Here is a 26,382-nt window from a genome sequence, read left to right on the forward strand (position 1 = left end):
AGATGACGCTATTGGCTGTGTATTTGACGACTGGCGCGATTTTTCACTCATTTTGGTCCTCGCAGCGCTTCGTAGTTTTTATCGTGACGTCACATGATTGAATGTAATATGGAACCGGCAGCGGGAAAGCTAGTCCGAGAAAAAGTATGTATGTCATGTCATTATATACTGCTAGGAGTATACCGGAGGCTGCGATCGGTGTTTAGACACTTTCATAGCCGCGTAATAACGCGCTGGCTTGAACTACAAGTCCCGGAATGCATTGCGCGGTTAGAACCATGTAGGGATATAACATTTGTCTATAACAACCAATAAGGTTTCTGCTTTCATTGTCTATACCGCACTGTTATTGGTTACAATGTACCGTGGTGCCTTGATAGCTACCAATGAAGTAGCTGCTATCATTATACCGCACTGTTATTGGTTACAATGTACAGCGGTGTCTCATAGCTACCAATGAGGTAGCTGCTATCATTATACCGCACTGTTATTGGTTAGAATGTACAGTGGGGTCTGATATCTACCAATGAGGTTGCAGCTTTCATTAGCTATACTGCACTATTATTGGTTGCTATGCGCAGTTATGTCTCCCTTAACAACCAATAAGATTTCTGCTTTCATTATCTATACTGCACTGTTATTAGTTGCTCCGGGAGATGCCATTGTTTCTATATAGCGGTTTTCTCAGGTGTATGTGCAGACCCCTGTGCTGTGTTCCAGCCTTCTCCTCACCCTTGCTGTCAGTTGCTAGTGTCTGACACCCTGTTCTGGGCTTGTCACAGCTCTGATATACTGTAGTGACCCCCCCCCCCCCCCGCGCTTGTGTGTGACAGATGCTTAGAGTCAGAATGGGTTTTGAGCTTTCGTATTTCCTGACGGCAAGCAGAGATCTTGAAAACCATGTCAACTTGAGAGCATTAATCAGAAAAAGTAGTGTTCGGTCACCACCGATATCACCATATTGTGCATAGCCCCCTAATAATTGCCAACATGCCTTTTTACTGACCTGATTAATAAGAGAATAGCGCCCCCCCCCCCCCGAAGGGCGAAAATAAAGCGAGTGTCAGCTGTTTATTATCACCGACACCCAGCTGCGATCGGTGTTTGCCTTGGTCGCGTCCGTTTAACCCACCTGGATGCTGCTGTCACCAGCGATGGCGGCACCTAGATGGTTAATAGAAGGCGCAAGCTCAATCTTGAACTCCCTTGGCACCCTGCGATCGTGTGGTCCTGATGGTTGCTATAGCAACCTGAAGCCAAAAAACATCCTTGGGCGTCTGGCATCCTTTTTTTTTTTTCTAGTGCAGAAAAAATGAACATACAAGCTTCTCCTATCCATTAAAACAAGACGCCACACTAAGATGGTATCTCTTTTTTTCCTACAGACCCATTGATCTGTGACTCGGTTTTGCAGACACTTGATTCGCAGATTCTCAAAGACATGTGAACAGATCCATAGACTATAAAGGGTAAGTGTGCTCTCTGGGGAAAAATGGACTTCTGACTGTGAGTTTAGGCTTAATTCATATGTCCGTGCACGGACTGACCCAAGCTCGGTAGCCCAAGAATCTATTAGCTTTTGTCAGGAGACTCGGCAGTCAGGCCGAGTAATCCAATACGAGAGCAGACATGTGAAACCGGCCCTGGACATAGGGCTTACTCACGGTGCACAGGGCTTTTAAGGCTCATACAAGTGAGTGTATGTATAATGTCCATGGACGATAAAGAAACCAGACAGAAGAAGAACCAGCGCCTTCGAAATGTGCTGGAGAAGGATGTTATCAATACCATGGATGGCAAGGAGAACACACGAAACAATTTTGGAACAAATCAAGCCAGACATGTCACTCAAAGCAAGGATCGCCACGCTATGACTTGCCTACTTTGGGGATATCATACGAAGAGCGCAATCACTGGAGAAGGACATCATGGTCAGAAGAAGGGAAGGAATAAGATGAAGACCAGCAACCCAATGGCTTGATACTATGAAGATAACTGCAGAGAAGACCCTGGAGGACCTATCTTGGACAAGATTGATCTTCCTACAGAGTGTCCATCCATCAAGTCACCATGGCTCGAGATCGAGCCAAAGGTTGTTAAATAAATAAGATCATAGAATCATAGAATCGTAGAGTTGGAAGGGACCTCCTGTGCCATCTGGTCCAACCCCCTGCTCAAAGCAGGATTCGCTAAATCATCCCAGTTAGATGTCTGTCCAGCCTCTGTTTGAAGACTTCCATTGAAGGAGAACTCACCACTTCTCGTGGCAGCCTGTTCCACTCATTGATCACTCTAACTGTCAAAAAGTTTTTTCTAATAACTAATCTGTGTCTCCTCCCATTCAGTTTCATCCCATTGCTTCTAGTCTTTCCTTGTGCAAATGAGAATAAAGTTGATCCTTCTACAATGTGACAGCCCTTTAGATATTTGTAGACAGCTATTAAGTCTCCTCTCAGTCTTCTCTTTTGCAAACTAAACATTCCCAAATCCTGCAACCTTTCCTCATAAGACAGGGTTTGCAGACCGGTCACCATTCTGGTCGCTCTTTTCTGAACTTGCTCCAGTTTGTTGATGTCTTTTTTAAAATGTGGTGCCCAAAATTGGACACAATATTCCAGATGAGGTCTGACCAAAGAGGAGTAGAGGGAAATAATTACTTCACGTGATCTAGACTGTATGCTTCTGTTAATACATCCTAGAATTGCATTTGCCTTTTTTGCTGCTGCATCACACTGTTGACTCATATTCAGTCTGTGATCTATTAGTATACCCAAGTCTTTTTCACATGTGCTGTCACTTAGCCCTATTCCTCCCATTCTATATATGCTTTTTTCATTTTTATTGCCCAGATGTAGTACTTTGCATTTCTCCCTGTTAAAAACCATTCTGTTAGTTGTTGCCCACTTCTCCAGTTTATTTAAATCTTTTTGAATCCTCTCTCTCTCTTCTCTAGTATTAGCTATCCCTCCTAGCTTTGTGTCATCAGCAAATTTAATCAGTTTACCCTCAATTCCTTCATCTAAATCGTTGATAAAGATGTTGAACAATACAGGGCCCAGGACAGAGCCCTGTGGTACCCCACTTGAGACATTCTTCCAACTGGATGTGCAGCCATTTACGACCACTCTTTGGGTCCGATCACTAAGCCAGTTATGAATCCACCTAACAGTTGCCTTGTCCATTCCATACTTAGTCATTTTTTCAATAAGGATTGTATGAGAGACTTTGTCAAATGCTTTGCTGAAGTCAAGATATACTATATCTACAGCATTTCCTTGATCCACCCAATCAGTAATACCATCATAGAAGGAAATTAAATTAGTCTGACATGACTTATTAGTTACAAACCCATGCTGACTCTGTTTAATCACTTCATTCTTATCCAGGTATTGACATACATGTTGTTTAATAATTTGTTCAAAGATCTTTCCTGGTATAGAAGTCAGACTCACCGGCCTATAGTTGCCTGGGTCCACCATCTTCCCCTTTTTGAAGATAGGAACAACATTTGCTCTTCTCCAGTCTTCTGGCACTTCTCCTGTTCTCCAAGAATTTTCAAAGATTATGGAGAGGGGTTCAAAAATTTCTTCTGCTATCTCCTTCAGTACTCTGGGGTGTAATTCATCTGGACCTGGAGACTTGAATACATTTAGGTTAGCTAAGTGTTTCCTCACTATCTTTCTGTTTATAGATATCCTGGATTCTTCTATTCCCTTAATAGGACAGTGAATAACAGTTGATGTTACATTTCCTTTCTGAGAGAAAACAGATGCAAATTAGGAATTTAAAAGTTCAGCCTTCTCAACATCCTGTCTTACCATTTCATCATTTTCATCCTGTAAAAATCCTATAGCATCTTTGACTTTTCTTTTACTTTTGACATATCCCCAAAATCCTTTATTATTGCTTTTGACATCTCTTGCAAGCCTCAATTCATTTTCAGCTTTAATAATCTGATTTGTGCCTTGCAGGTTCTGCAGACAGCATTATATTCTTCTTTAGATATGCCTCCTTCTTTCCATTTTATAAACATTTTTTGCTTCCTTTTTAGCATGTGCTTAAGTTCTGTGTTCATCCATCCTGGTTTCCTTAAATGCTTCCTATTCTTCCCTCTTTTCGGAATTGTTAACAACTGTGCTTTGAGAATTTCATTTTTCAAGATTTCCCATCCTTCCTGGACATTTTTGTCTTTAAGGATATCCAGCCATTGGATCCCTCCAATTCTCTTTCTGAATCCCTTAAAATCTGCCTTTCTGAAATCTAACCTTGACGTCTGAGTCTTCACAGGTCTTCCGCCTCTAGTTATCCAAAATTCTAAAATAGCATGGTCGCTACCTCCTAGGGTCCCATGTGCCAAACAGAGCTCAGACGGACCAACGCAAGTTAGTGGGGTATTGGAAATTAATGGTTTTAGATGTGGGCCAATGGTTTGCTTTTACAAAATCACACCAGGGACTATTCCCATCCGTTTTTGGATCAGGCTGACCAATTAAAATCAATGGGTGCATAAAAAAAATGAGTACCATGAACACACCAGTCGTACGGGTTTTGTTTTTGACAGATCCAGTGCATTTAACTTAAGAATCTCTGTTTGGCCTTGTGGGTTTTTTTTTTAATCTTTGATGCATGAAAAATATGACTTGCAGATGTCAAGATATGACTTATGGAACACCATACCAAATGAAGAATCGGCAGCATATCTGCTGCTCAATTTTGAAGCTGCAAAAGCTGTACCATATTCTGCTTATTTACCTGCAGATTTCACTGCAGAAATGTTTGGAAGGTGAATGGGACTGTGGTCCAGTGCCATTTGAAATCCATGGACAGGATTGGTGCTTTTCTATTTTTTGGAGACAGGTGCTGTTTTTTTATAATCCTGGTCAGCCAATTTAGGGCAACACGGCGGTCTGTAGTCACACAACATGAATTCCTTAATGGCGATCTACCAGTCACAACTAATGAAAGGTGGTAACGTACTTGAAATATCTGATTTAACTTTTTTTTACTTCTATCATTTGTACAGAAACAATCATGAACTGCGGAGATCGCTTTGTTGACACATTGAGGAAGGTGAACTATCCTAAAGCCTCTAAGTTGGACGGAGAAGACTTTGACTGGCTGTTTGAAACCACAGAGGCAAAATCTTTCCTAGACTGGTTCTGTGCCAGCATCACCGAGCAAAACTGGGCGTCAGAAGACAAACTGCAGGCCATTAATGAATTGAAGGAGTCTGGAAGGGCTCTGCTGGATGAAAAGGCTTTGGAGGAGGTGATGAAGACATGCAAATCCTCCAGCTCTAACGTCTCTGAATTGGAGGAGGTGACGGTGGAGAAGTTGGAGGAAGAACTTAGCCACCTGCAGAAATTACGAAGGCTGCACCTACATAGGCGTAATAAGCTTCAGATGATGGCGTCCGCCAACATCCACTCATGTCTGAAATTCAAAGACCTAGAAGACAAGGAGGCCAAAGCCTTGAATGAAACCTTGAGCCACCTGCAAGTGATCGGCAACAAGATGAACCGTGAGCTCCAGACTCTTTTGGAGAGCATCCAGAGGCTCATTTCTTTCTATTGCCTCGATGAGAAGGATCCAATGTCCTCATCATCACCACCCATCTTCTTATTCCAGGTCCTCCTAAATGAATACTTATCATGTGAAGAACAGAGTACGGAAGCACTCACAAAGTTCACTAAAGAACATTTCTTAGATAATCCCTCAAAGTGTATAGAGAAGACTGATGAAGATTTTAAGCTCATCCAGCTGGACAGAGGTAGCCAGGATGAGCCGTCCCTCGAAGAAAAGTGCAAGGAGACTATGAGACTCCAGGTGGCTTACATCAGTGCCAGACACAGGCTCATAGAGGCGAAGGCCAAGCATTCAAGTTTAATGGCTGGTCTACAATGGGTGGAGGCCAATGCCAGTGCCGCTCAGAGCATGGTAAGAGTGTTTTTGGTTCTGCAAATGCACATTTTAATCAGTCCCATGCAAATTCCTAAGCATGAGGCTTAAGGGCAACCTGTCATCACTTTCATGCTGCTCGAACCACAGACTCATGAATCGTACACCACCTGTGCAATTGTTGCCAGATGTGTTTTACTCAGAAATGTAGCAGCATGTCAGAGAAAACATGTAGTGAAAAGCCAGTCGTGGACTATTCCTCTCGGATGACTAGTCCGATGTAGTCAGGCTTCTCCCTGCCCCTCTAAAGTTGACTTACAGGTCTATCCTTGTATGCATACATAGGTAGAGATCTGCAAGTCATAGTGATTGTGGCATGACAGGGCTTCAAACTTTAAAAAAGCCTCTTTCATGACAAAAAAAAAAAAAACATGTAAGAAAACCAAAAAAAAAGTAAAATAAAAACGCCCGTTAACACACTGACTTTTTAGGCCAAACGCTGTAAAAAGTAGCCTAAAACATGCAAATTGGCTCATCACCCAAAGCAAGTATCCATTCTCCAGGCATATTTTTTTTCATTCTGATTTCCTTGCTGTATTTCATGTTTTATTTTCTAAAACCTGATTTCTTTGCATTACAAAGGCCCCTTGTAAAGACAAGCTAGCCGTGAGAATATCAAGCTTGAAGAATGAGACTTCGAAGATTGAAAATCACATTGAATCCATAAAAAAGGAGACTCTTCCAGCCTTAGTCCGGGAGAGCTCCCAGATGCTGAAAGTGCCCATTGTTAAAAGAGACTACGATATGCAGATAGACCGCTACCGTTTATACACGTCCAGGCAGGATCTGGTGTGCCACTATCTGATGAAGCAGAAGGCCTCCTTTGAGCTTTTACTCCTCGGCTTTGAGCTGGAGTTAAGGAAACACAGAACTCTGAACCGCCAACTGGAAGCCTTAATTCAAAAGCTGAGAGAAAGCGCCGACAGTCTAGAAGCAAGATTAATGATGTCTGAGGGTTCTTTGTTGGCATCAAACAAGCCAAGGATCAATATCGACTCTAGAGATTCAGCCGCCCATGGGTAAGATGGTCAAGTATTCCGAAGCTGCATACTATATTAGTAGATAATGGCTTTACAGAATATATCCTAAATTTGTCTTTATTCGTATGCGACTTTAACGTCTAGACGGTCCACGTTTTACTCTACAATGTCATTGCAGAGTAAGCGGGAACAGGGAGCCAACTATCAGAATCTCTCCCTGCCTTCCTGATCACTATATACACAGCACAGAACGAGCGCCGTATATACAGTAATTGGAGACCCGTACAGCGCCTCCTCTCGTTCTAACAATCGTGTGATGGATGGGTGAGTGGAGGCAACAGGCGCTGGATCAACTCTGCAGTGCAGACAGGATCCTGAATTTGCCAGCTCCAGTTACAAAAAATGCTTGTAGATCTTTGGCACTCTGTCTGGTTGTGAGAGTCGCAATCTGAACTAGTGAAGGGTAGGGCAAAATGGAGAGAAGTAAATCATGGCAAAATTGTAGCATTGGCCCTCTCCCAATCTCTGTACCATCCAGCATCCTGCTTCAACTACGTCTTTCCCACGTGACCCCAGAAGGTTTTGCAGCTTGTCATTGGCTGTTTATGTAGAACAAGATGTCATTGCAAGAAGTTTTTTCTTTTTGGGTCATTTGCGTACAGCAGGTAGTGCCATGTACATAGTAAATAGCGATTAATGTAAAATAGTAGCCAGTCTGGTCATTGAATTTTTATTTCTTCACAATTAGGGCTCTTTTCCACTGTAACTGGAGCTCCTATCAATGCCCTGGTTACAGGGGAGAAAAAATGAGGAAGAATAGAAACATTTGTTCCTCAGAGATCTTTGATGACCTCTTGTGGAACAAATTATATATACATATATATTCTTTCCAAAAAAGGCAGCACTCCATAGTAACTTTTTTCAAAGTGGTAGGTGAGTTTTATTCAGCCCACGTATCAAGTCAACGTTTCGGCTCAACTGAGCCTTTCTCAAGCAGTGGGTGTTACAAAAAAGTGTCTTTTTATAGACCATATAACAATCTCAATTATCAATCATTTTACAATACAAGAAATTACAATTCAGTGCATACAATTTCTTTCATTATAGTCAATAGGCTCTATATGTGCAAACAGTGCAAAAAGTGCTTTGTGCTCAATACAATCTTTATAGTGTCCGCCCGCCGCCACCCCTTCGCGGGCGAACACTAAAAATCCAGCCCGCGGCTTTGGCCGGATGTCCCGCCCTCCCTGTGCGACGTCATTGCCTGAGCCGGGCGCCGGATAAATTGAGCCCCCGGGTTCGCGTCAGGGTAGGCCGCAACCGGGAAAGGATGGTCGATCCGCCCACAGCACGAGTGCGCACATCGGAGAGGAGAAACTGGCTCCTCCGGAATGGGCCCTATCACTATCGCAGTCTATGGCATCGCTTACAAAGGCGATCGAGTCTCTTCACGCCCCAGATAGGGTCAAGGATAGTGGCTCGCTTATCTTGGAGGGGTCCTCCACCTCACAAGAGCCTCCGGCCTGCAGGGGCTGCTCTCACTCCAGGCAGGCGCAAAGGAAACGAACCCGCACGGCATCTCCCGGCCCATCCGGTGCCTCGGCATCCGTGAGTTCGGCATCACGCTCTCCTTCACCAGTAGTCGGGAGTGGGCAGAGTTCAGATTATGACTCAAACGAGCCGCTGGACCTAGATACCCCGGGGTGTCGAGAAACAGTTGACAGCCTCATCGAAGCTGTTAATCAGACTCTGGGGGTTGAGGATGACGTCACCTTGGCCTCAGGCCATAAGGTATCCTTTAAGCGGGCTAAGCGACCGCATAGAGTGTTTGGCACTCACCCAGAGTTTGAGGACATAGTGCAGCGTCACAGGGAACCGCCGGATAGGCGTTTCTCTGGCCAGAAGACAGAGGCAAGATATCCGTTTGCCCCGGAGCTCTGTAAGAAATGGGCGGAATCCCCAGTGGTGGATCCACCAGTGTCACGCTTGGCCTCGAAAACCTTGTTATCTGTACCTAGTGGTTCTTCTATTAAGGACCCCACTGATCGGCTCATAGAGAGTTTGGCTGGCTCAGTTTTTGAAGCGTCAGGATCAGCACTCTCTCCCTCGTTCGCGGCGACATGGGTAGCCAAGGCCATGATGTCATGGTCAGAGTCATTGAACAAAGTCTTGCGGGATAGAGACCTGCCTACGGAGGTATCAGAGATCGCGAGTCAGATCGCTATGGCTGGTGACTACTTAATCAACGCTTCCTTGGATGCGGCCGCGAACGCGGTAGCCATTAGGAGAGCTCTATGGTTAAGGACTTGGCGGGCCGATTCAATTTCCAAGAAGTCCTTGACTTCCCTGCCTTATCAGGGTGGCCACCTGTTCGGGGAAAAGTTAGACCAACTCATCTCCGATGCTACAGTGGAAAAAGCAGCTTCCTCCTGCAACAAAAGGTCAAACAGCCATTTCGCCAGGCTCGGGCACGGGTTCGGGCCTTTCGCAACCCCGGGTGGACGGCAGCGGCCAGTTCTGTCGCTCCAACCAGGATAGGGAGCGACAGGTCTCATATAGAGCCACCCCATTGGGGAGAATGCGTGCTCGCCAGCCCAGGTCGAGGGGAACCAGGTCCCAGAGATCCTCAGCAAAATGACTTGGAGCACTTTTTAGGCGACATCAGCAGAGTAGGCGGCCGCCTGCTCTGGTTTCGCCATGTCTGGGTTGCGGTAGCACACGACTCATGGGTGGCGGAACTGGTGTCCTCAGGGTACAAGATAGAGTTTATCAAGTATCCCCCAAAAGGATTTTTTTCTGTCCCGACTTCCCAAAGTGGAGCCCCGGGCAAGGGCGTAGCTAGGGGACATCAATTCACTCCAGCACAACGGAGTCATTGTTCCCGTACCAGAACACGAGAAGGCTCAGGGTTTTTATTCCAATCTGTTCGCGGTCCCCAAAAAGGACGGGACAGTCAGGCCGGTTTTGGACCTGAAGCTCCTGAACAAGTTCATCAGAATCAAACATTTCCGAATGGAATCTCTCCGTTCAGTTGTATCGGCCTTGGGGCAAGAAGAATACTTGGCCTCTATCGACATCCAGGATGCCTACCTGCACGTCCCCATTTTTCCTCCGCATCATAGGTTTCTACGTTTCGCCATCAATGGCCGACATTTCCAGTTTGCAGCACTGCCCTTCGGGCTAGCCACCGCCCCCAGAGTGTTCACAAAGGTAATGGCAGTTGTTATTGTTGGTCGTCGGGTTCCTGCAGCTGCACAGCAGGAATCCAGAGCCATGCAGCCAGCGGTCTCCCATTCCCCTCCGACCTCTCAGGGACCTGCACAGCAATCTCGGCGATCCAGACGCCCTGCTCAGACCAGTTCTCTGGGTCTGGTTGTTGCTGCCACCTCTGGACCAGCAATAGTAGCGCAGCCTGCTCTGCAGCAAGCCACTCCAGAGGCTAAGTCCTCTCGCTGCGCTACTGGGCATGCTCACGAGATGATCTCTCAGTGGAGATCGGGAGTCACGTGCTCAGGTCCTTCTTCTGATCTGATTGGTCCATCTCAGAGATCTGGAAGCGCACGGCTATAAAAGGCCCGCATGGCCGCTGGGCCATGCGCTAGTATAGACACTAGATGCTAACTGTGTGTATGATGATGGATGTATGGACTTGCAAATTACTCATTATGATTCCCTTCCCTCTGATATTACGTATGTGGACAGGGAACTAGTGTTAGAGTCAGCGCCAGTCAGTGGCACGTTACAGGCCACGGTCTCCATCTTCACAGTGGTAGTGTCCGACGGTGCGCCTGTCCAGGCATTGTCGTATTGCGTCTAGTTTAGTCGCCGCGCTGCAGTCAGCAGCAGTTGGGGCGTTCGCGGTAGCGACGCCGCACGCACGGTAGGTCAAGACGGACTTTGACCCAGAGTCTAGGGCCTATTCCTGTGACCGATTAACGTGTGTGCACACCGCCGAGTCCTGTGAGGACAACAGGCTCGGTATTCATGTCTATGTTTAAAGCGTCTCTGTGATTCAACAGAGTACGCTCCGCGCACAGCGGGTGAAATTCAACCCACGTGCGTTATACCGCCATACAGCGCGTCTGCCATTAGCTAGCAGCGATGTAACACCTACTGTACTGTGGACCCCGGGCGGCGAACGCACATTATTATTTATTTATTTAGTGCGTTCTGCCGTCCTTAACATTATACTAGCGCCAGGGTCTGGCAAGCTACAGCGGTACATTCGGCAGCTGGAGAGCAGGTTGGCGGCTATTGAGAGCTCCACCTCAGCTGCGAATGCTATAGTGGCCACTGCTCAGGCAGTCGCAGAGGCTGTCTCACGCGTGTCCACGCCTATGCCGACAATAACCCGCCTCCCGTTGCCCGTTAAGTTTTCCGGTGACAGCACCGCCTGCAGGGGTTTCGTGAGTCAGTGCTCTATCCAGCTTGAGTTACTGGCCACATTTCCTATAGAGCGGGCTAAGGTGGGGTTTATTGTTTCTCTCCTATCAGGCAGGGTGTTAGAGTGGGCTACGCCATTGTGGGAGCGTGTTGACCCCTGTGGTTCAGGACGCTGCTCAGTTCCTCACGGCCCTGAAGCAGGTCTTTTTAGGACCACGGATCACGCACAACACCTCTCTCCAATTACTGGCCCTAACACAGAGGTCTCTCTCGGTCAGCCATTATGCCGTCCGATTCCGGACATTGGCTTCCGAATTGGAGTGGCCTGATAGGGACGAGTGCTTTATGTTTTGGAGAGGGTTAGCGGAGCATGTCAAAGATGCTCTAGCAACCAGAGAGTCTGGAGGAATTGATTGCCATCTCCACCCACATTGATCTCCGGTTTACGGAGCGCGGGCTGGAACGTGCGCAATCCAGACCAAGGGTTAACTTGGCTCCCACCTTCTCCGAGCCGCTAAGATTTCCCTTCTGATCCTATGGAGGTGTCTCGAGCCGGCCCCAAGCCACGTCCGGTGCGAAGCTCCGCACGTTGTTACCAGTGTCGGCAGTTTGGTCACTCGGCTAGCACATGTCCTCTGCGGTTGAAAAAACGATCACGTCCAGTGGTCGTAGGTGGTGGTCTAACTAATATGAAACCCTTTTCTCCCAAACCAGTATTCCGAGGGACCTTAGATAGCGGGGCTTCCACCTGGGAGGTAGAGGTCACGGTGGATTCTGGGGCAGAAGGGAACTTTATGTCCTCGACCTTCGCCCTAAAGCACGCTATTCCTCTGGTGTTACTGCCCCAACACCTGACCTTCAGGGTGTTTAATGGTGCACCTTTACCATCTCAGGTGACCCACCAGACAGCACCAATCGGTCTCTCAATCTCACCGTCCCACCGTGAGATTTTTTTCCTTGTTCATTTTGCCTGATGGCATCGACCAGGTGCTTCTTGGAGTTCCCTGGCTCCGTTGCCATTCCCCTCATATTGATTGGGCTTCGGGGAATATACTGGGTTGGAGCAAGGACTGAGGGAAGGTGCCTGAGGGGCAGTGTTCAGGTAGCTTCCACTGAAGTGCCCGCGGATCTCTCCGCGCTTCCCAAACCGTACTGTTGTGAGTTCATTTTCCCCTTCACCGTCGATGTCTGATGAACTCCCTCTTCTGGTGAAGGAAGGTAGTGAGACTGATTACCAAACACCTAATCTTGTAGATGATGACTGGGTAACAGGAACGTCTGACTGGATATAAGGCAGCCGACGCCCTTCTCAGTTGCTGGTGATTTCTCTGCTGGATTCTTGGAGACCAGTCTGATTCCTGCTTCCCAAAGATACGTTTTTGCTCTGCTATTGAACTTATTAGTTTTGTTTTGTTTTCCTTGTTTTTTGGAGTTCAGCCATCCCCGGTCGGGGGTGTGCTGAGTTCCATTTTTGTCTCTGATCAGTTTGTCTCTTTGCTCTGTCTTCAGAATTTACCTGAGTGCTGATATAGTCATTTTGAAGTCCTAGCGACTTCAGGGCCTTTTTCCTATCAGACAGTTGGGACATTTTTTGGTAGGGTTTTTTACGGATTGCAGACAGCAGCTTTTCTATCCTGTCCTTTTTAGTTAGCTTGGGCCCCATCGTTTGCTCAACCTATCTTTCTATCTGTACAAAAATACTTGACACTCAAAAATGAAGAAGCAGTGTATTTATTTAGCATCCAGACAAAAATAGACTCATATCATATGAACGTTTTCGGTCCAACAACGGACCTTCATCAGAAAGGTTTTTTGGTTTCTTTTGGTAGAAAACTATAATTTACAGACAGAGTAAACAAGAGAACAAAACAAATAAATTTTTTGTCAGAAACTGCAACGGACATAGGTTTCTATTACAATTGCATTTAAAAAGGGTCAAACGTCAGAAGAATAATCTATAGTGAAGGATGGTGACCGCAGAAATTCATTCCAGCAGTGTAGAAGAAGCTCTCAGAGTTCATCTGTGTCATATTTGAAGGTGAAAACATTATTAAGGAAAGCAGGTCTCAATACCGGGAAAAAACTTGGATCACTGCTGGAATGAATTTCTGCGGTCACCATCCTTCACTATAGATTATTCGTCTGACGTTTGACCCTTTTTAAATGCAATTGTAATAGAAACCTATGTCCGTTGCAGTTTCTGACAAAAAAATTATAGTTTTCTACCAAAAGAAACCAAAAAACCTTTCTGATGAAGGTCCGTTGTTGGACCGAAAACGTTCATACGATATGAGTCTATTTTTGTCTGGATGCTAAATAAAGAATACACTGCTTCATTTTTGAGTGCCAAGTATTTTTGTACATATTTACTGGTTGGAAACCTTACTTGAGCACCGAACAACCTTACTTTTTTTTTCCTCTGGAGTGCCGTGTTTTTTTGCCTATCTTTCTAAGCTAAGCTTTTCTGCTTTGCCTGTTTGCATTAGTGTTTTGTGTTTGTTTTCCTTGCTTTTCTGGATTCTGCCATTCCCTGCTGGGGTGAGCTGAATCTCCTTTTGCCTTTAGCTCTGTCTTCAGAATATTCCTAGTACTGACATAGCTTTTTGAAGCCTAGCGTCTTCAAGGCCTTTTTCACTGTCAGTCTGTTGGCTCTTATTTTCATAGGGTTTTTCACGGATTGCAGACAGCAGCCTTCCTGCCCTTTTCTATCTAGCTAGATTTGGCCCCGTCTTTGCTCAGTCTATCTTTCTGCCTGTGTTAGTGTTTTCATCTTGCTTCACCGTCATTATATGTTGGGGGCTGCCTATTGCTTTGGGGTCTGCTCTGGGGCAGTTTAGATTTCCCCTTTCTTTAGGCCTATTTAGTTCTCCGGCTGTGATCGAGGGGTCTAGGGCATCGTAGGAACCCCGGCTACGGTTGGTTGTTGTGGATAGGATCAGGGGTCTGCAATCCGATAGCTGCCAACCTCTCCAGTTTTCTGGACTTAGCTTGTATTTTTGTTTTTTCCTCCTTCGGTGACTCATTCATAACAGAATCACCAGCCATACCGCAGATCCTAGGGTACTCAATCGCAGGAAAGAATTGTAAAAAAGAAAAGAGTTTGTCAGAATTTTTTTTTTTTTGTGTATATTTTTTCCTCTATGTCTCTGAGGCCGTAGGGGGAATTTTTTTCTTTCTCAATGGAGATGAAGCAATTGTCTGATAGTGTGGAGCAGCTCGTTGCTGAAGGGCGGGGAATTTCCACCTATCTTGCTCATAAACATGCTGCTGAACCAAAGATCCCTACTCCTGATGTTTTTTTTGGGGATCGGTCTAAATTTTTGAATTTTAAGAATAATTGTAAATTATTTTTTGCCTTGAAGCCTAACTCGTCGGGGAGCTCCGCGCAGCAGGTTAAAATTGTCATCTCTTTGCTGCGTGGCGATCCCCAGGATTGGGCGTTTTCTTTGAAACCTGATGATCCTATTCTTACTAATGTGAACGCATTTTTTCAAGCCTTGGGGTTGTTGTATGATGAACCTAATGCTATTGATCAGGCTGAAAAGGCCCTGTTGGCATTGAGCCAGGGTCGGGATTCTGCAGAGTTGTACTTTCAAAAATTCCGAAAGTGGGCGGTCCTTACTACCTGGAATGATGGTGCCTTGGCAGCTCTCTTTCGGAAGGGTTTGTCAGAAACCGTAAAAGATACTATGGTGGGATTTCCTGTTCCCTCTGGTCTTGACGATTCTATGTCATTAGCCATTCAGGTTGATCGGCGTTTGCGTGAACGCAAAACCGCACGAGAGGTGGTGCCACCTGTTGAACAAATGTCTGAACCTATGCAATGTGATAGAGTTTTGTCTAGGGCGCAACGTCAGGAGTTCAGAAGGCGTAATAAGCTGTGTTTCTTCTGTGGTGATGCCTCGCATATTATTTCTGTCTGCCCTAAACGAGAGAAACGTTTTGCACACACATTTGCTGTGGGTGGTGTTCAACCTAAGTTTCTTCTGTTAATTACTCTGATCTGCTCCCTGTCCACATTTTCCGCTAAGGCTTTTGTGGATTCGGGAGCAGCTCTGAACCTGATGGACTTGGATTTTGCTAAACATTGTGGATTTCCTATGACACCTCTGCGGATGCCTATCCCTTTGAGGGGTATTGATGCTACCCCTTTGGCGAAGAATAAACCTCAGTTTTGGACCCAGGTGGTAATGCGGATCGCCCCAGACCATCAAGAGAATTGCAGATTTTTGGTGTTGCATAATTTGCATGATACCATTGTTCTGGGGTTTCCCTGGTTGCAAATCCATAATCCAGTTTTGGATTGGAGATCTGTGTCTGTGGTGAGTTGGGGTTGTCGGTGTGCCCTTAGTGATGCTCCTGTTTTCTCCACCTCTCCCCAGTTGCATGATGTTCCTGACTATTTGGCTGATTTTTATGATGTATTTAGTGAGAATGAGTCTGCGTCTTTGCCTCCTCATAGGAGTTATGACTGTGCAATTGAGCTGAGCCCTGGGTGTAAATTTGCCAAGGGTCGACTTTTCAATTTATCTGTACCCGAGCACGAGGCTATGCGATCCTATATTAAGGAGCCGCTGGAGAAGGGTCATATTAGACCATCCTCTTCACCCTTAGGTGCTGGGTTTTTTTTCGTGGCTAAGAAAGATGGGTCATTAAGGCCTTGTATTGACTATCGTTCCCTCAACAAAATTACTGTTAAATATCAGTACCCGTTACCCCTGATTTCTGATCTATTCTCCAGAGTTAAAGGTGCTTGCTGGTTTACAAAGCTTGACCTCAGGGGGGCGTATAATCTTATTCGCATTAAGCATGGGGATGAATGGAAGACGGCGTTTAATACTCCGGAGGGACATTTTGAGTACCCGGTGATGCCTTTTGGGCTCACTAATGCCCCTTCTGTCTTCCAGTGCTTCATGAATGATATTTTCCGAGACTTGGTGGATACATTTTTGATCATCTATCTGGATGATATTTTGATCTTTTCCAAGGATTGGGACTCTCATGTGGAACATGTTCGGACTGTGTTCCGGATTTTGAGGGAGAATTCCCTGTATGTCAAGGGATCGAAATGCCTTTTTGGTGTACAGAGGATTTCATTTTTGGGATTTATTTTGTCTCCGTCAACTATTGAAATGGACCCGGCCAAGGTACAGGCCATTTATGATTGGGTTCAGCCCACTTCTTTGAAGGCCCTCCAGAAGTTTTTGGGTTTTGCTAATTTTTATCGTAAATTTATAGCTAATTTTTCTGGTATTGCCAAACCATTGACTTATTTGACTAAGAAGGGTGCTGATGTGCTGAATTGGTCTCCGGAGGCTGTTTCTTCCTTTCAGGAGCTGAAGCGAAGGTTCACTTCTGCTCCGGTTTTGCGGCAACCTGATGTCTCACTCCCGTTTCAGGTAGAGGTGGACGCTTCTGAGATTGGTGCAGGAGCTGTTTTGTCCCAAAAAGATCCTGTGACATCTAAAATGAATCCCTGTGCTTTCTTTTCCCGAAAGTTCTCCCCATCCGAACGTAACTATGATGTGGAGAATCGGGAACTGTTAGCCATGAAATGGGCATTTGAGGAGTGGAGACATTGGTTGGAGGGAGCTAAACATCAAGTCGTGGTCCTTACTGACCACAAGAATTTGATTTACCTGGAGTCGGCCAAACGCTTGAATCCTAGACAGGCTAGGTGGGCCTTGTTTTTCACACGTTTTGATTTTGTGGTCTCTTTTCTTTCGGGCACTAAGAATGTCAAGGCAGACGCCCTCTCTAGGAGTTTCTTTGCTGATTCTCCTGTTGTGACCAAGCCTGCTACCATCTTAGGTAAGGGGGTAGTTCTTTCTGCCCTCTCGCCCGATTTGAGACGTGCTCTGGAAGAGTTTCAGGAGGACAAACCTGAGCGTTGTCCCATTGGAAAATTGTATGTTCCTGACCAGTGGAGGAAGAGAGTGATGTCTGAAGTTCATTGCTCTGCATTGGCTGGTCTTCCAGGTATTTTTGGTACTAGAGATTTGGTTAGTCGGTCTTTTTGGTGGCCCGCCTTGTCTCGTGATGTCAGGAATTTTGTGTAGTCCTGTGGGACTTGCTCTCGGTCTAAACCTTGTTCTCGCTCTAGTGGGTTGTTGATGCCTTTGCCGGTGCCCAGGAGGCCATGGACCCATATTTCAATGGATTTTATCTCTGATATGCCTGTCTCTCAGAGAATGACTGTTATTTGGGTGATTTGTGATAGATTCTCTAAGATGGTCCATCTTGTACCCAGGGCTGTGGAGTCGGAGTCGTGGAGTCGGAGTCGGAGTTAGTTTTGGTCGGAGTCGGTAGAAATGTACCGACTCCGACTCCAGCTTTAAAAAAAAAATGTATTAATATTTCATAATTGAACTTTCATATGAATTTTATAAATGTTACTCAAATATATATGTTCTATCAAACTATGAACAACAGTGATAAGCAGTTCTGCTGGAGATAGAGACATTTCTTACTTCTTGTGTGTCACTGTTCTCCACTGCCCTTATCTAATCTTATACTTGGTTAACCTCATGCTGCCCCAACCCCCCTACTTACAATGTATGAAACTGAAAGTGAAAATGTGTTGCAAATTCTTAGTAGTAAAGCTCCTCCTCTAGACTAGATCATACTAGGTGTGCGTCTTCCAAGCATCTCACAGCTGCCTGCTACTCAGAAGAGGAAGACTGTAAGAAGTATTATCCTTTCAACAAACTTGGCATCAGTTAACTGTGAGTACATGAGGAATAATAACAGTATTACTGACCACTATATCAGTTGTACGACCTGGCAATAATTTTGTACAATTGTTTTTAGGAAAAACAATTGTCATTTGGATTGTGAATGCAGAATTAAAAACCTGAGAATGTCAAAGAAGCATCACATTAAATCAGCTGTATTTGAACATTTCACCATCACTCAAGATAGAAAACATTATGTCTGTCAGTGTATGACAAATGATCCAGACGAAAACAAATGCTGTGAAGCCAAGATGAGTGCATATTCAGGCAAAGATAAAAATGCTCCTACCAGAGCTTCTAATCTAAAAAGACATTTACAGAGCTTTCATCCAGAAGTACTGAAAGCAGTGGATGAGAGAGACTGCATCCAAACCAATGAACCAGTGCCCAGCTCTTCCAGCCAAACAAAGGAGCAGAGAACTTTGCAGCCATCAGTTGCAAGATATTTTGTCAGTGACAAAGTTACTGTGACAATGACAGTAGATACATTTAAAAAACAGATCATAGAGCTTGTTGTAAAGGATAGTGTGCCTATTTCATTATTTTTACGACCAGCTTTTATGTGTCTGAATGGGGAAATGGCCCGCAAGCTTGGTGTTTCTCTGGAGAGAGAGTATTAGAAAATTAGTAATCGAAGAAGCTTTTAAACAAAAGGAAGAACTTAAAAAAACTCTCAAGGGACGCTTTCTGTTTCTTAAAATGGATGCCTGCACATGTCACAGAGTGAACTATTTTGCCATCAATGTCCGATTTGTTTGTGACAAAAATGAGTTACCAAGACATTGGCAGTAAAAGACACCAAAGCTCATCACACCAGTGAGTTTCTCCAGGTCTTGGTGGAAAAGGTTCTGCAAGACTATGAACTTAAAAATTCCAGGGTGGCAGGCTGGGCAGTGGAGGCTCGCGACATTTGGGATTGCATCCAGGATGCTATTCGAGCCTCTAAAGAAAGAATGAGCTCGTCTGCCGACACACATCGGCGTCCCGCTCCAACCTTTTCCTCCGGCGACTTGGTGTGGCTCTCTGCTCGAAATATCAAGCTGCGGGCCGAGTCTACCAAGTTCGCGCCGCGATACATCGGACCTTTTAAGGTTCTCGAGCTAATCAGCTCGGTGGTCTACCGCCTGGCTCTTCCACCACATTTGGCCATCTTTGACGTCTTCCACATGTCCCTTCTCAAACCTGTTCACATGGCCCGGTTCTCCGAGTCATCTGCCGGCTCATCAGACTTGTCTTTGGATGAGTTTGAGGTTAACGCCATTGTGAGACGCAGGATTGTGCGTGGCAAAAAATCTTATTTGGTGGACTGGAAGGGTCATAGTCCGGAGGCCCGGACCTGGGAGCGAGTGGAGAACATCCACGCTCCGCTCCTGATCGCGGCCTTTGAGCGTAGCGAGGCTCGGGGGGGGGCCCTAGGAGGGGGGTAATGTTAGGCGTCGGGTTCCTGCAGCTGCACAGCAGGAATCCAGTGCCATGCAGCCAGCGGTCTCCCATTCCCCTCCGACTTCTCAGGGACCTGCACAGCAATCTCGGCGATCCAGACGCCCTGCTCAGACCAGGTCTCTGGGTCTGGTTGTTGCTGCCACCTCTGGACCAGCAATAGTAGCGCAGCCTGCTCTGCAGCAAGCCACTCCAGAGGCTAAGTCCTCTCGCCGCGCTACTGGGCATGCTCACGAGACGATCTCCCAGTGGAGATCGGGAGTCACATGCTCAGGTCCTTCTCCTGATCTGAGTGGTCCATCTCAGAGATCTGGAAGGTCCCGGAAGCGCATGGCTATAAAAGGCCCCCATGGCCGCTCGGCCATGCGCTAGTATAGACACTAGATGCTAACTGTGTGTATGATGATGGATGGATGGACTTGCAAATGACTCATTATGATTCCCTTCCCTCTTGATATTACGTATGTGGACGTGGAACTAGTGTTAGAGTCAGTGCCAGTCAGTGGCACGTTACAATTTATATAGACTTGGCACACACCAAAAAGATTCTGATGCAGAATTGCAGTACATACATACAGACGTTTCGGTCTAGGACCTTCATCAATGTACAATAAGTTGTACTGTGAGCTCTTAGTGTCTCACCGGATGTGGATCTGATGGCCTCCAGGGTGAACGCCAAGGTGCCCGTGTTCGTCGCTCGGTCTTGGGACCCGAGAGCGATCGCCGTGGATGCGTTGGTTCTGCCATGGAACCAGTTTTGCCTTCCATACTTGTTTCCCCCGCTAACACTACTTCCGAGGGTCATCAAAAAGATCAAAACAGAAGGGGTTCCAGCTATTCTGATGGCCCCGTCGGGCTTGGTACGCAGATCTAGTGCAGCTGCTCGCCGACGTCCCATGGCGACTGCCAGAGCGCCCAGATCTACTGTCCCAGGGCCCGATCTTCCACCCGAACTCAGGGGCCCTGTGTTTGACGGCATGGCCGTTGAATCTTGGATTCTGACCCAGGCAGGATTTGGGCGTGAGGTGGTCGCTACAATGGTTAGCGCCCGGAAGCCTACCTCGGCGAGAATTTACCATCACACCTGGAAAGTCTTCTTTGCTTGGTGTCGAGATCGTGAAGTTTCTCCACTGACATTCTCTATCCCCAACATCTTGGCCTTTCTCCAGTCAGGCCTAGACTCAGGATTGGCCCCGAGCTCCCTTAGGAGGCAGATATTGGCGTTGTCCATCCTTTTCCAGCGAAAAATTGCTACCAATATGCAGGTGAGGACTTTCATCCAGGGAGTCTCCCACTTGGTACCGCCCTATAGGGCGCCCCTGGACACCTGGAACATTAACCTGGTCCTCAGTGTTCTGCAGGAAGCTTCATTTGAACCGCTACAAGATATTTCTTTGTCGTACCTTTCCTGGAAGGTGGTATTTTTGGTAGCCATAACTTCCATTAGGCGAGTCTCGGAGTTGGCGGCCCTGTCTTGCGAGCACCGTTTCTCACCTTCTACAAGGATAAGGTGGTGCTTAGAACAGCTTCCCCCTTTCTGCCGAAGGTCGTGTCCTCATTCCACATTAATGAGGATATTGTCTTGCCCTCGTTTTGTCCAGTGCCAGTACATCGCGTGGATAAAGCTTCTTCACACGTTAGACCTGGTGAGAGCACTCAGGAGGTACGTGTCACGGATGGCACCCTTTCGTCAGACGGACACGCTGTTCGTGCTCCCCGAGGGGCGCAGGAAGGGACTCGCAGCCTCAAAATCGACCATAGCCAGATGGATCCGTCTATTCAGGAGGCCTACCGCATCAGGGGTGCGCCGGTTCCAGCAGGGATCAGCGCACACTCTACTCGGGCGGTGGGCGCCTCTTGGGCGCTTCGGGACCAGGCTTCGACGGAACAGGTGTGCAAGGCAGCAACCTGGTCCAGCCTGCACACGTTTACTAAACGCTACAGTGTCCATACTCAGGCTTTGTCAGATGCGAGCCTAGGTAGAAGGATTCTCCAAGCAGCGGTGGCGCACCTTTAGAAATGAGGTGCATGTAGCTTGGATTGGTGAGTCAACTTCCCACCCAGGGACTGCTTTAGGACGTCCCACAGTACCTGTGTCCCCCAATGAGATAAAGGAGAAACATGGATTTTTGTGATAACTCACCGTAAAATCCTTTTCTCCGAGACGCTCATTGTGGGACACAGCACCCACCCTGTTAGCCAAGTTGGCTCTTGTTTATTTAATTAATGTGCATTTTTTTGTTGATGTCAGGGTGGTTCTTTTCCAGACATATTGTTATCTGCATTAAGGCTGATTTTCGTTATTCTCCTACTGCTTTTGCACTAAACTGGTTTCCGCCCGCAATCGGGGCGAGGGTGTATACGGCGGAGGAGGAGCTAACCCTGTGGTGTTTACTTAGTGTCAGCCTCCTGATGGCAGTAGCATGCACCCACAGTACCTGTGTCCCCCAATGAGCGTCTCGGAGAAAAGGATTTTACGGTGAGTTATCACAAAAATCCATGTTTTCTTACGACAGTAACACACAGCCCTGTAAATGGCTCACAGAAGTCAGGCTCGTTGCCCCTACATCATGTTCCTTTCAGGTTACATAGCAGAAACCTGCTAACAGATTCCCTTTAAAGCATGGTAAGATCGGCCAACCATCTTATTTTTCGTGAAGACACCGTCTCTACCCTGACAGATGATGTCAGAGGAAGGAAGAATCGGGCCATTGAAATTTCTTTTTTTTTTAATTAAAGTAATTTTTATTGAAATTTTTAATACAAAAAGGAAAAACAAAGAAGAAAACAACCCGCAATAGAGGTACATACACCTCTAACCCCGCTCCCCCCTTCCCCCCAGTTTATAACCCCAATCCAAACAATATTTTAAAGGTAGAATGGTATAGCTGATTACATATAGTGCCACTCCCAAAATTGTTACAATAGTACAAAGGAAGATAACAACAACAGGTTAATACAAGCCTCAGTTAAAGAGCTACATATCTGAAGTCTCCTTATTGTAAGCCAAATCAAATTATAATGTAATAATCTCTGTCAGAGTCAAATCTTGTTCCACCTTTATATCGTCGTATCAGGATAGACCCAACCTGAACCTGGTCAGCTCTCTCGACGCAAGACCAGAATGATCAATCCAACATGCCCATATTTTTTCAAATTTGGAAATAGAATCTCTCTTGCGATATATACCTCTTTCCAAATTAACTAACCAGTTAATTTTTATTACATATTCTGCAATTGAGGGGGGTTTGGTGGGAGATCCAATACTGGGCTATCAATTTTCTGGCCATAAAAAGCATTCTAGACACTGCTAACTTCCCGACCTCTTCTGTTGACAAGTCTTCTATATATCCTAGGATACATACAAAGGGGGTTCTGCTCAGCTCATCTGAATATACTCTATTAATTAACTCTATTACTCCTCTCCAGAATGCTTCAAGATTTGGACATGACCATAACATGTGCAGTAGGGTGGCTGTGTTTGTTCGACACCTTGGATAAAGAGGATCAGGCCTAACTCCAATATCGAACAAAAACTTGGGAGTACGATAAACTTGATGAATTACATATAACTGTGACAAACGATGGGCTTCTCTCAGCGAGAGTCCGGGAACTCTTTCTAATATTTCTGACCATAAATTGTCCTCAATAGGACCAATATCTCGCTCCCACCTCTCCCTCACACGTACAGGAGGATTCAGAAGCACCAAATGCAGTATGTCCCAATATAAATGAGAAATCAACCCAGCTGTTCCTGTGGATTTTTCAATACACTGTATAATCTTATTCTGTAGCATGGGTTTTCCTGCAATGAGGCTTTCTGCTTGGTACGCGTGTCTAAGTTGTAAATACTTGTAATATTCTGGATCCCAAATTCCATACGCAAATAAGTAAAATCTCTAATTCTATCTCCCTCCAATATATGTTCGAATCTATGTATCCCTCTTCGGGCCCAGCTCTCAAAACCCTCCAAGTGGCTGAGATTAGAAAGGGAAGGGGTATTCCATATAGAAGTATAATGAGACACTCCATGGATATCCTGCATTTTTTTAACTTTTTCCCATAGTTTGTGTATTAACAGCAGAGTAGGGAATTCATGTGTTTTTGTACCAAAACCCCCCCGAGTCCAATACCTCGTAGAAACTATCCGAGTCAAAGTATTGTTGCAAAAGTTGAAGCTGAGCTCCCCGTCCCCCAGGATCATCCCAACCATGTATGTGTTGTAACTGTGCTGCCGTGTAGTAAACCCATGGGTTAGGGACAGCAGAACCCCCATTGCTTTTTTTTTCTTTGCAAAAGTTCCAATCTGATCCTTGGAGGTCCTTTACCCCATATTAGCACTCTAAATAGTGAATTTATCTTATGGAAAAATCTCTGCGGGATCCATTGTGGTGAATTGTGTAGCATATATAGTAATTGAGGCATCCAGATCATTTTGACTAGGTTAGTTCGTCCCACCACCGATAAAGGCAAACTTAGCCAGATATCTTTCTTAAACGTAGAAAGAATGGGGAGGAGATTAAGGCTCTCATAACCATTGACCTGCAGTGTAATTTGTACCCCCAAATATTTAAATTGTGAGACCACCGTAGGCCTGAAAAATTATAATTGGATGTATTAGCCGTATTATCCACCGGTAGAAGTGCTGATTTGCCCCAGTTGATCCTCAACCTAGAACATTGCCCAAATTCTTGAATCACCCTCATGGCTTCTGGCAGCGCATGAGATGCATTAGCCAGAAAAAGCAATGTGTCATTGGCATATAAGGCAACCTTTTCCTGGCCATTGAAATTTCAACGGCCTATCCTTTTGTTTCCTGGACCAGCAGCTGCTTTCTCCTCTCTTCTCATTGAAAAATCCATGAACGTCTGGCCGAGCCTATTGCTTCTGTGTATGGGGGAAGTCGGGACAGATAGGTGTCTGCTCAAGTTGGTGCAAATTGATTCCCAGGAACCGATCGTACAGCCATCTCAATCTGTGGTCACTGTACGAGATCGGAAAAACCACCTCCTACCTCCCGACTCCTTTTGATGTCTTTGTAACATGAAGCACGTGATTACCAGGCCGGTTAATCAAAAGAATAGCCGTAGATACTGTCTGGTAAGAAGCGGTTCTCAACTTCTCAGGACTCCCAGCGGCCACAAATAACTGACCTGGTTCATGGAAAGGGTCCTGCGAATCCATTTGCACCACCTCTACTGTTTGCTGACCGATGGTTATCCCAGCTTTACTCCATCCAGCTCCGACCATTGGACATGGATCTATGGAAAAAGCTAAGAGCTGCTGAGCTGCCCTAAGTTTGTAACTCCTATTCATAACTTGGCCAAGTCTACCTTCAGGGATCAATGATGCACAGAGCTATTCCTGTCTCTGCCATTAAGGACTGAGATGAGAATAACCCTTGAACAACCAGTGGGATCCACACTGTTCTAGGCCATTAACCATACTATTGTGCACTATTATTTTGCAGATTATTTGAGCTTCTGGATGGAGATGACACTCAGAAACTCTTCAGAACGTACAGCAGTCTAGAAACTGTGGCACAGAAGCTATCCCAGGACACCCAATCACTAAAGGACCAGCTCGCCGTCTCTGAGCAAGAACAGTCTCTTTATGTGTCAAAACTCGAATCCAATCTGAAGACATTACGAGATTATATGTATCCGGATGGAAGCGAACTTATGTTAAGTACCCCAGTGAGTACTTTGTATGTTACATCTGTGCTGTAATTGGGACTGGTTGTCACACGGCTGACACAGAGAACATAGCAGATCTGCTGTACCCTGCAGTGACCACTACACATCTGACAAAGCTGAACAGCTGTTTGTGAGGCTGTCTGACTCCCACAGATCTGATGTGACTTATTGTTTGGATAAGTCATCAATATAAATTTAGTCAAACAAACCCTTTAAGGTTTTGTTTCGGGGAAAAAGTCCTTAGTCCAATTTGAACTTTGTCTAGGTCTGGCAAAGATGAGTGATAACCAGTATGGTTGTCATCACGTGTCTCTCTAGGATTGTCATCCAGCTTTCCGAGAGTCCCGAGCGTCTAGTCTACAGTTATGTAGAGGATATTTTTCACATTTGCTGAGTTTACAAGAATAGACTGTTGCGTAATCACTTCATAACGATTCTTTTTTTTCCGCCTTTGTGTTTTCAGGAGCTGTCTTCCAGTTTTCAGCAATTAAATTCACATCTAGACAAATTAAATAAGATTTTATTGGAGGTTCTGGAGGATCTGCGAGTGAAGCGGAAGATTTTACAGTCAAGCAAGTTTGACAGATTGGAAAAAGAACTTTACGTTTACTTCTTCCAGAACGAAGAGCTTCTGAAGAGCGTCGTGCAAAACCTGGAGTCTCAGGCCGATCGTCTCGCCTCGTAGCGGTCCTTCTTTTATTGTGGATTTTATGATTTGTATGTGCAATAATATAAATCTGTTTTTACTGAAAGTGTAAATGAAGATAGAAATTTTAGGCAAGAATGCTGTGGCCGCAACGTCGCAGATCAGTCATTAAAGGGATAGTAATTTATCTTACTGATTGCAGGGGGGAAATGACCATTTCAACCTCCCTCTTAGAAATCCTGGGAATGGTAGGTGAACTTGCTCATCTGCTGCTCCATTCATTGTCTATGGGATTTTTTTTTTGGCAGTTCCATAGAATAGAGGTGGGCAACTAATTTTCCCAAGGGGCCACATAAGATACTGTGACTGTAGTAGAGGGCCAAATCAAGATTTCAACTATTATTATTATTTTATAACAAATTCTATGACTTAATATTGAGCAGGAATAAGACTGTTGACTAACTGCTACTGTTAATACATGATAGAATAGGGCTTATTGTAACTTGTATTCATACCTGTAGCAGCTAATAAAACTATATAATTTA

The 26,382-nt window shown here is 45.5% G+C and overlaps 1 protein-coding gene across 2 annotated transcripts; it reads left to right on the forward strand.

Annotated features, from left to right (window-relative positions):
• The first annotated feature begins 4 nt into the window (after window positions 1-4).
• HAUS3 (HAUS augmin like complex subunit 3) lies at window positions 5-26,382 on the forward strand. 2 transcript variants are annotated; one of them, XM_073574450.1, is made up of 6 exons: window positions 5-144; window positions 1,386-1,469; window positions 5,024-5,937; window positions 6,541-6,977; window positions 24,966-25,191; window positions 25,655-26,382. In XM_073574450.1, exons 3-6 carry the CDS (start codon window positions 5,032-5,034, stop codon window positions 25,874-25,876), a joined length of 1,791 nt encoding a protein of 596 aa, XP_073430551.1. In that variant the 5' UTR covers window positions 5-144; window positions 1,386-1,469; window positions 5,024-5,031; the 3' UTR covers window positions 25,877-26,382. The 2 variants fall into 2 exon arrangements, with proteins under 2 accessions (XP_073430551.1, XP_073430552.1); XM_073574451.1 differs by lacking the exon at window positions 5-144 and adding an exon at window positions 151-280.

This window comes from Dendrobates tinctorius, unplaced genomic scaffold (assembly GCF_039654945.1).
Source record: "Dendrobates tinctorius isolate UK_male_01 unplaced genomic scaffold, ASM3965494v1 ptg000039l, whole genome shotgun sequence".
NCBI classification, from domain to species: Eukaryota; Metazoa; Chordata; class Amphibia; order Anura; family Dendrobatidae; genus Dendrobates; species Dendrobates tinctorius.

What these genes read in the sequence shown, in the direction of transcription:
- HAUS3 (XM_073574450.1), top strand. Translation starts at nt 5,032, where the DNA reads ATGAACTGCGGAGATCGCTTTGTTGACACATTGAGGAAGGTGAACTAT. An exon ending in CCAGTGCCGCTCAGAGCATG is followed by an intron (nt 5,938 to 6,540) that starts GTAAGAGTGTTT and finishes TGCATTACAAAG; the next exon opens with GCCCCTTGTAAAGACAAGCT. An exon ending in AGAGATTCAGCCGCCCATGG is followed by an intron (nt 6,978 to 24,965) that starts GTAAGATGGTCA and finishes ATTATTTTGCAG; the next exon opens with ATTATTTGAGCTTCTGGATG.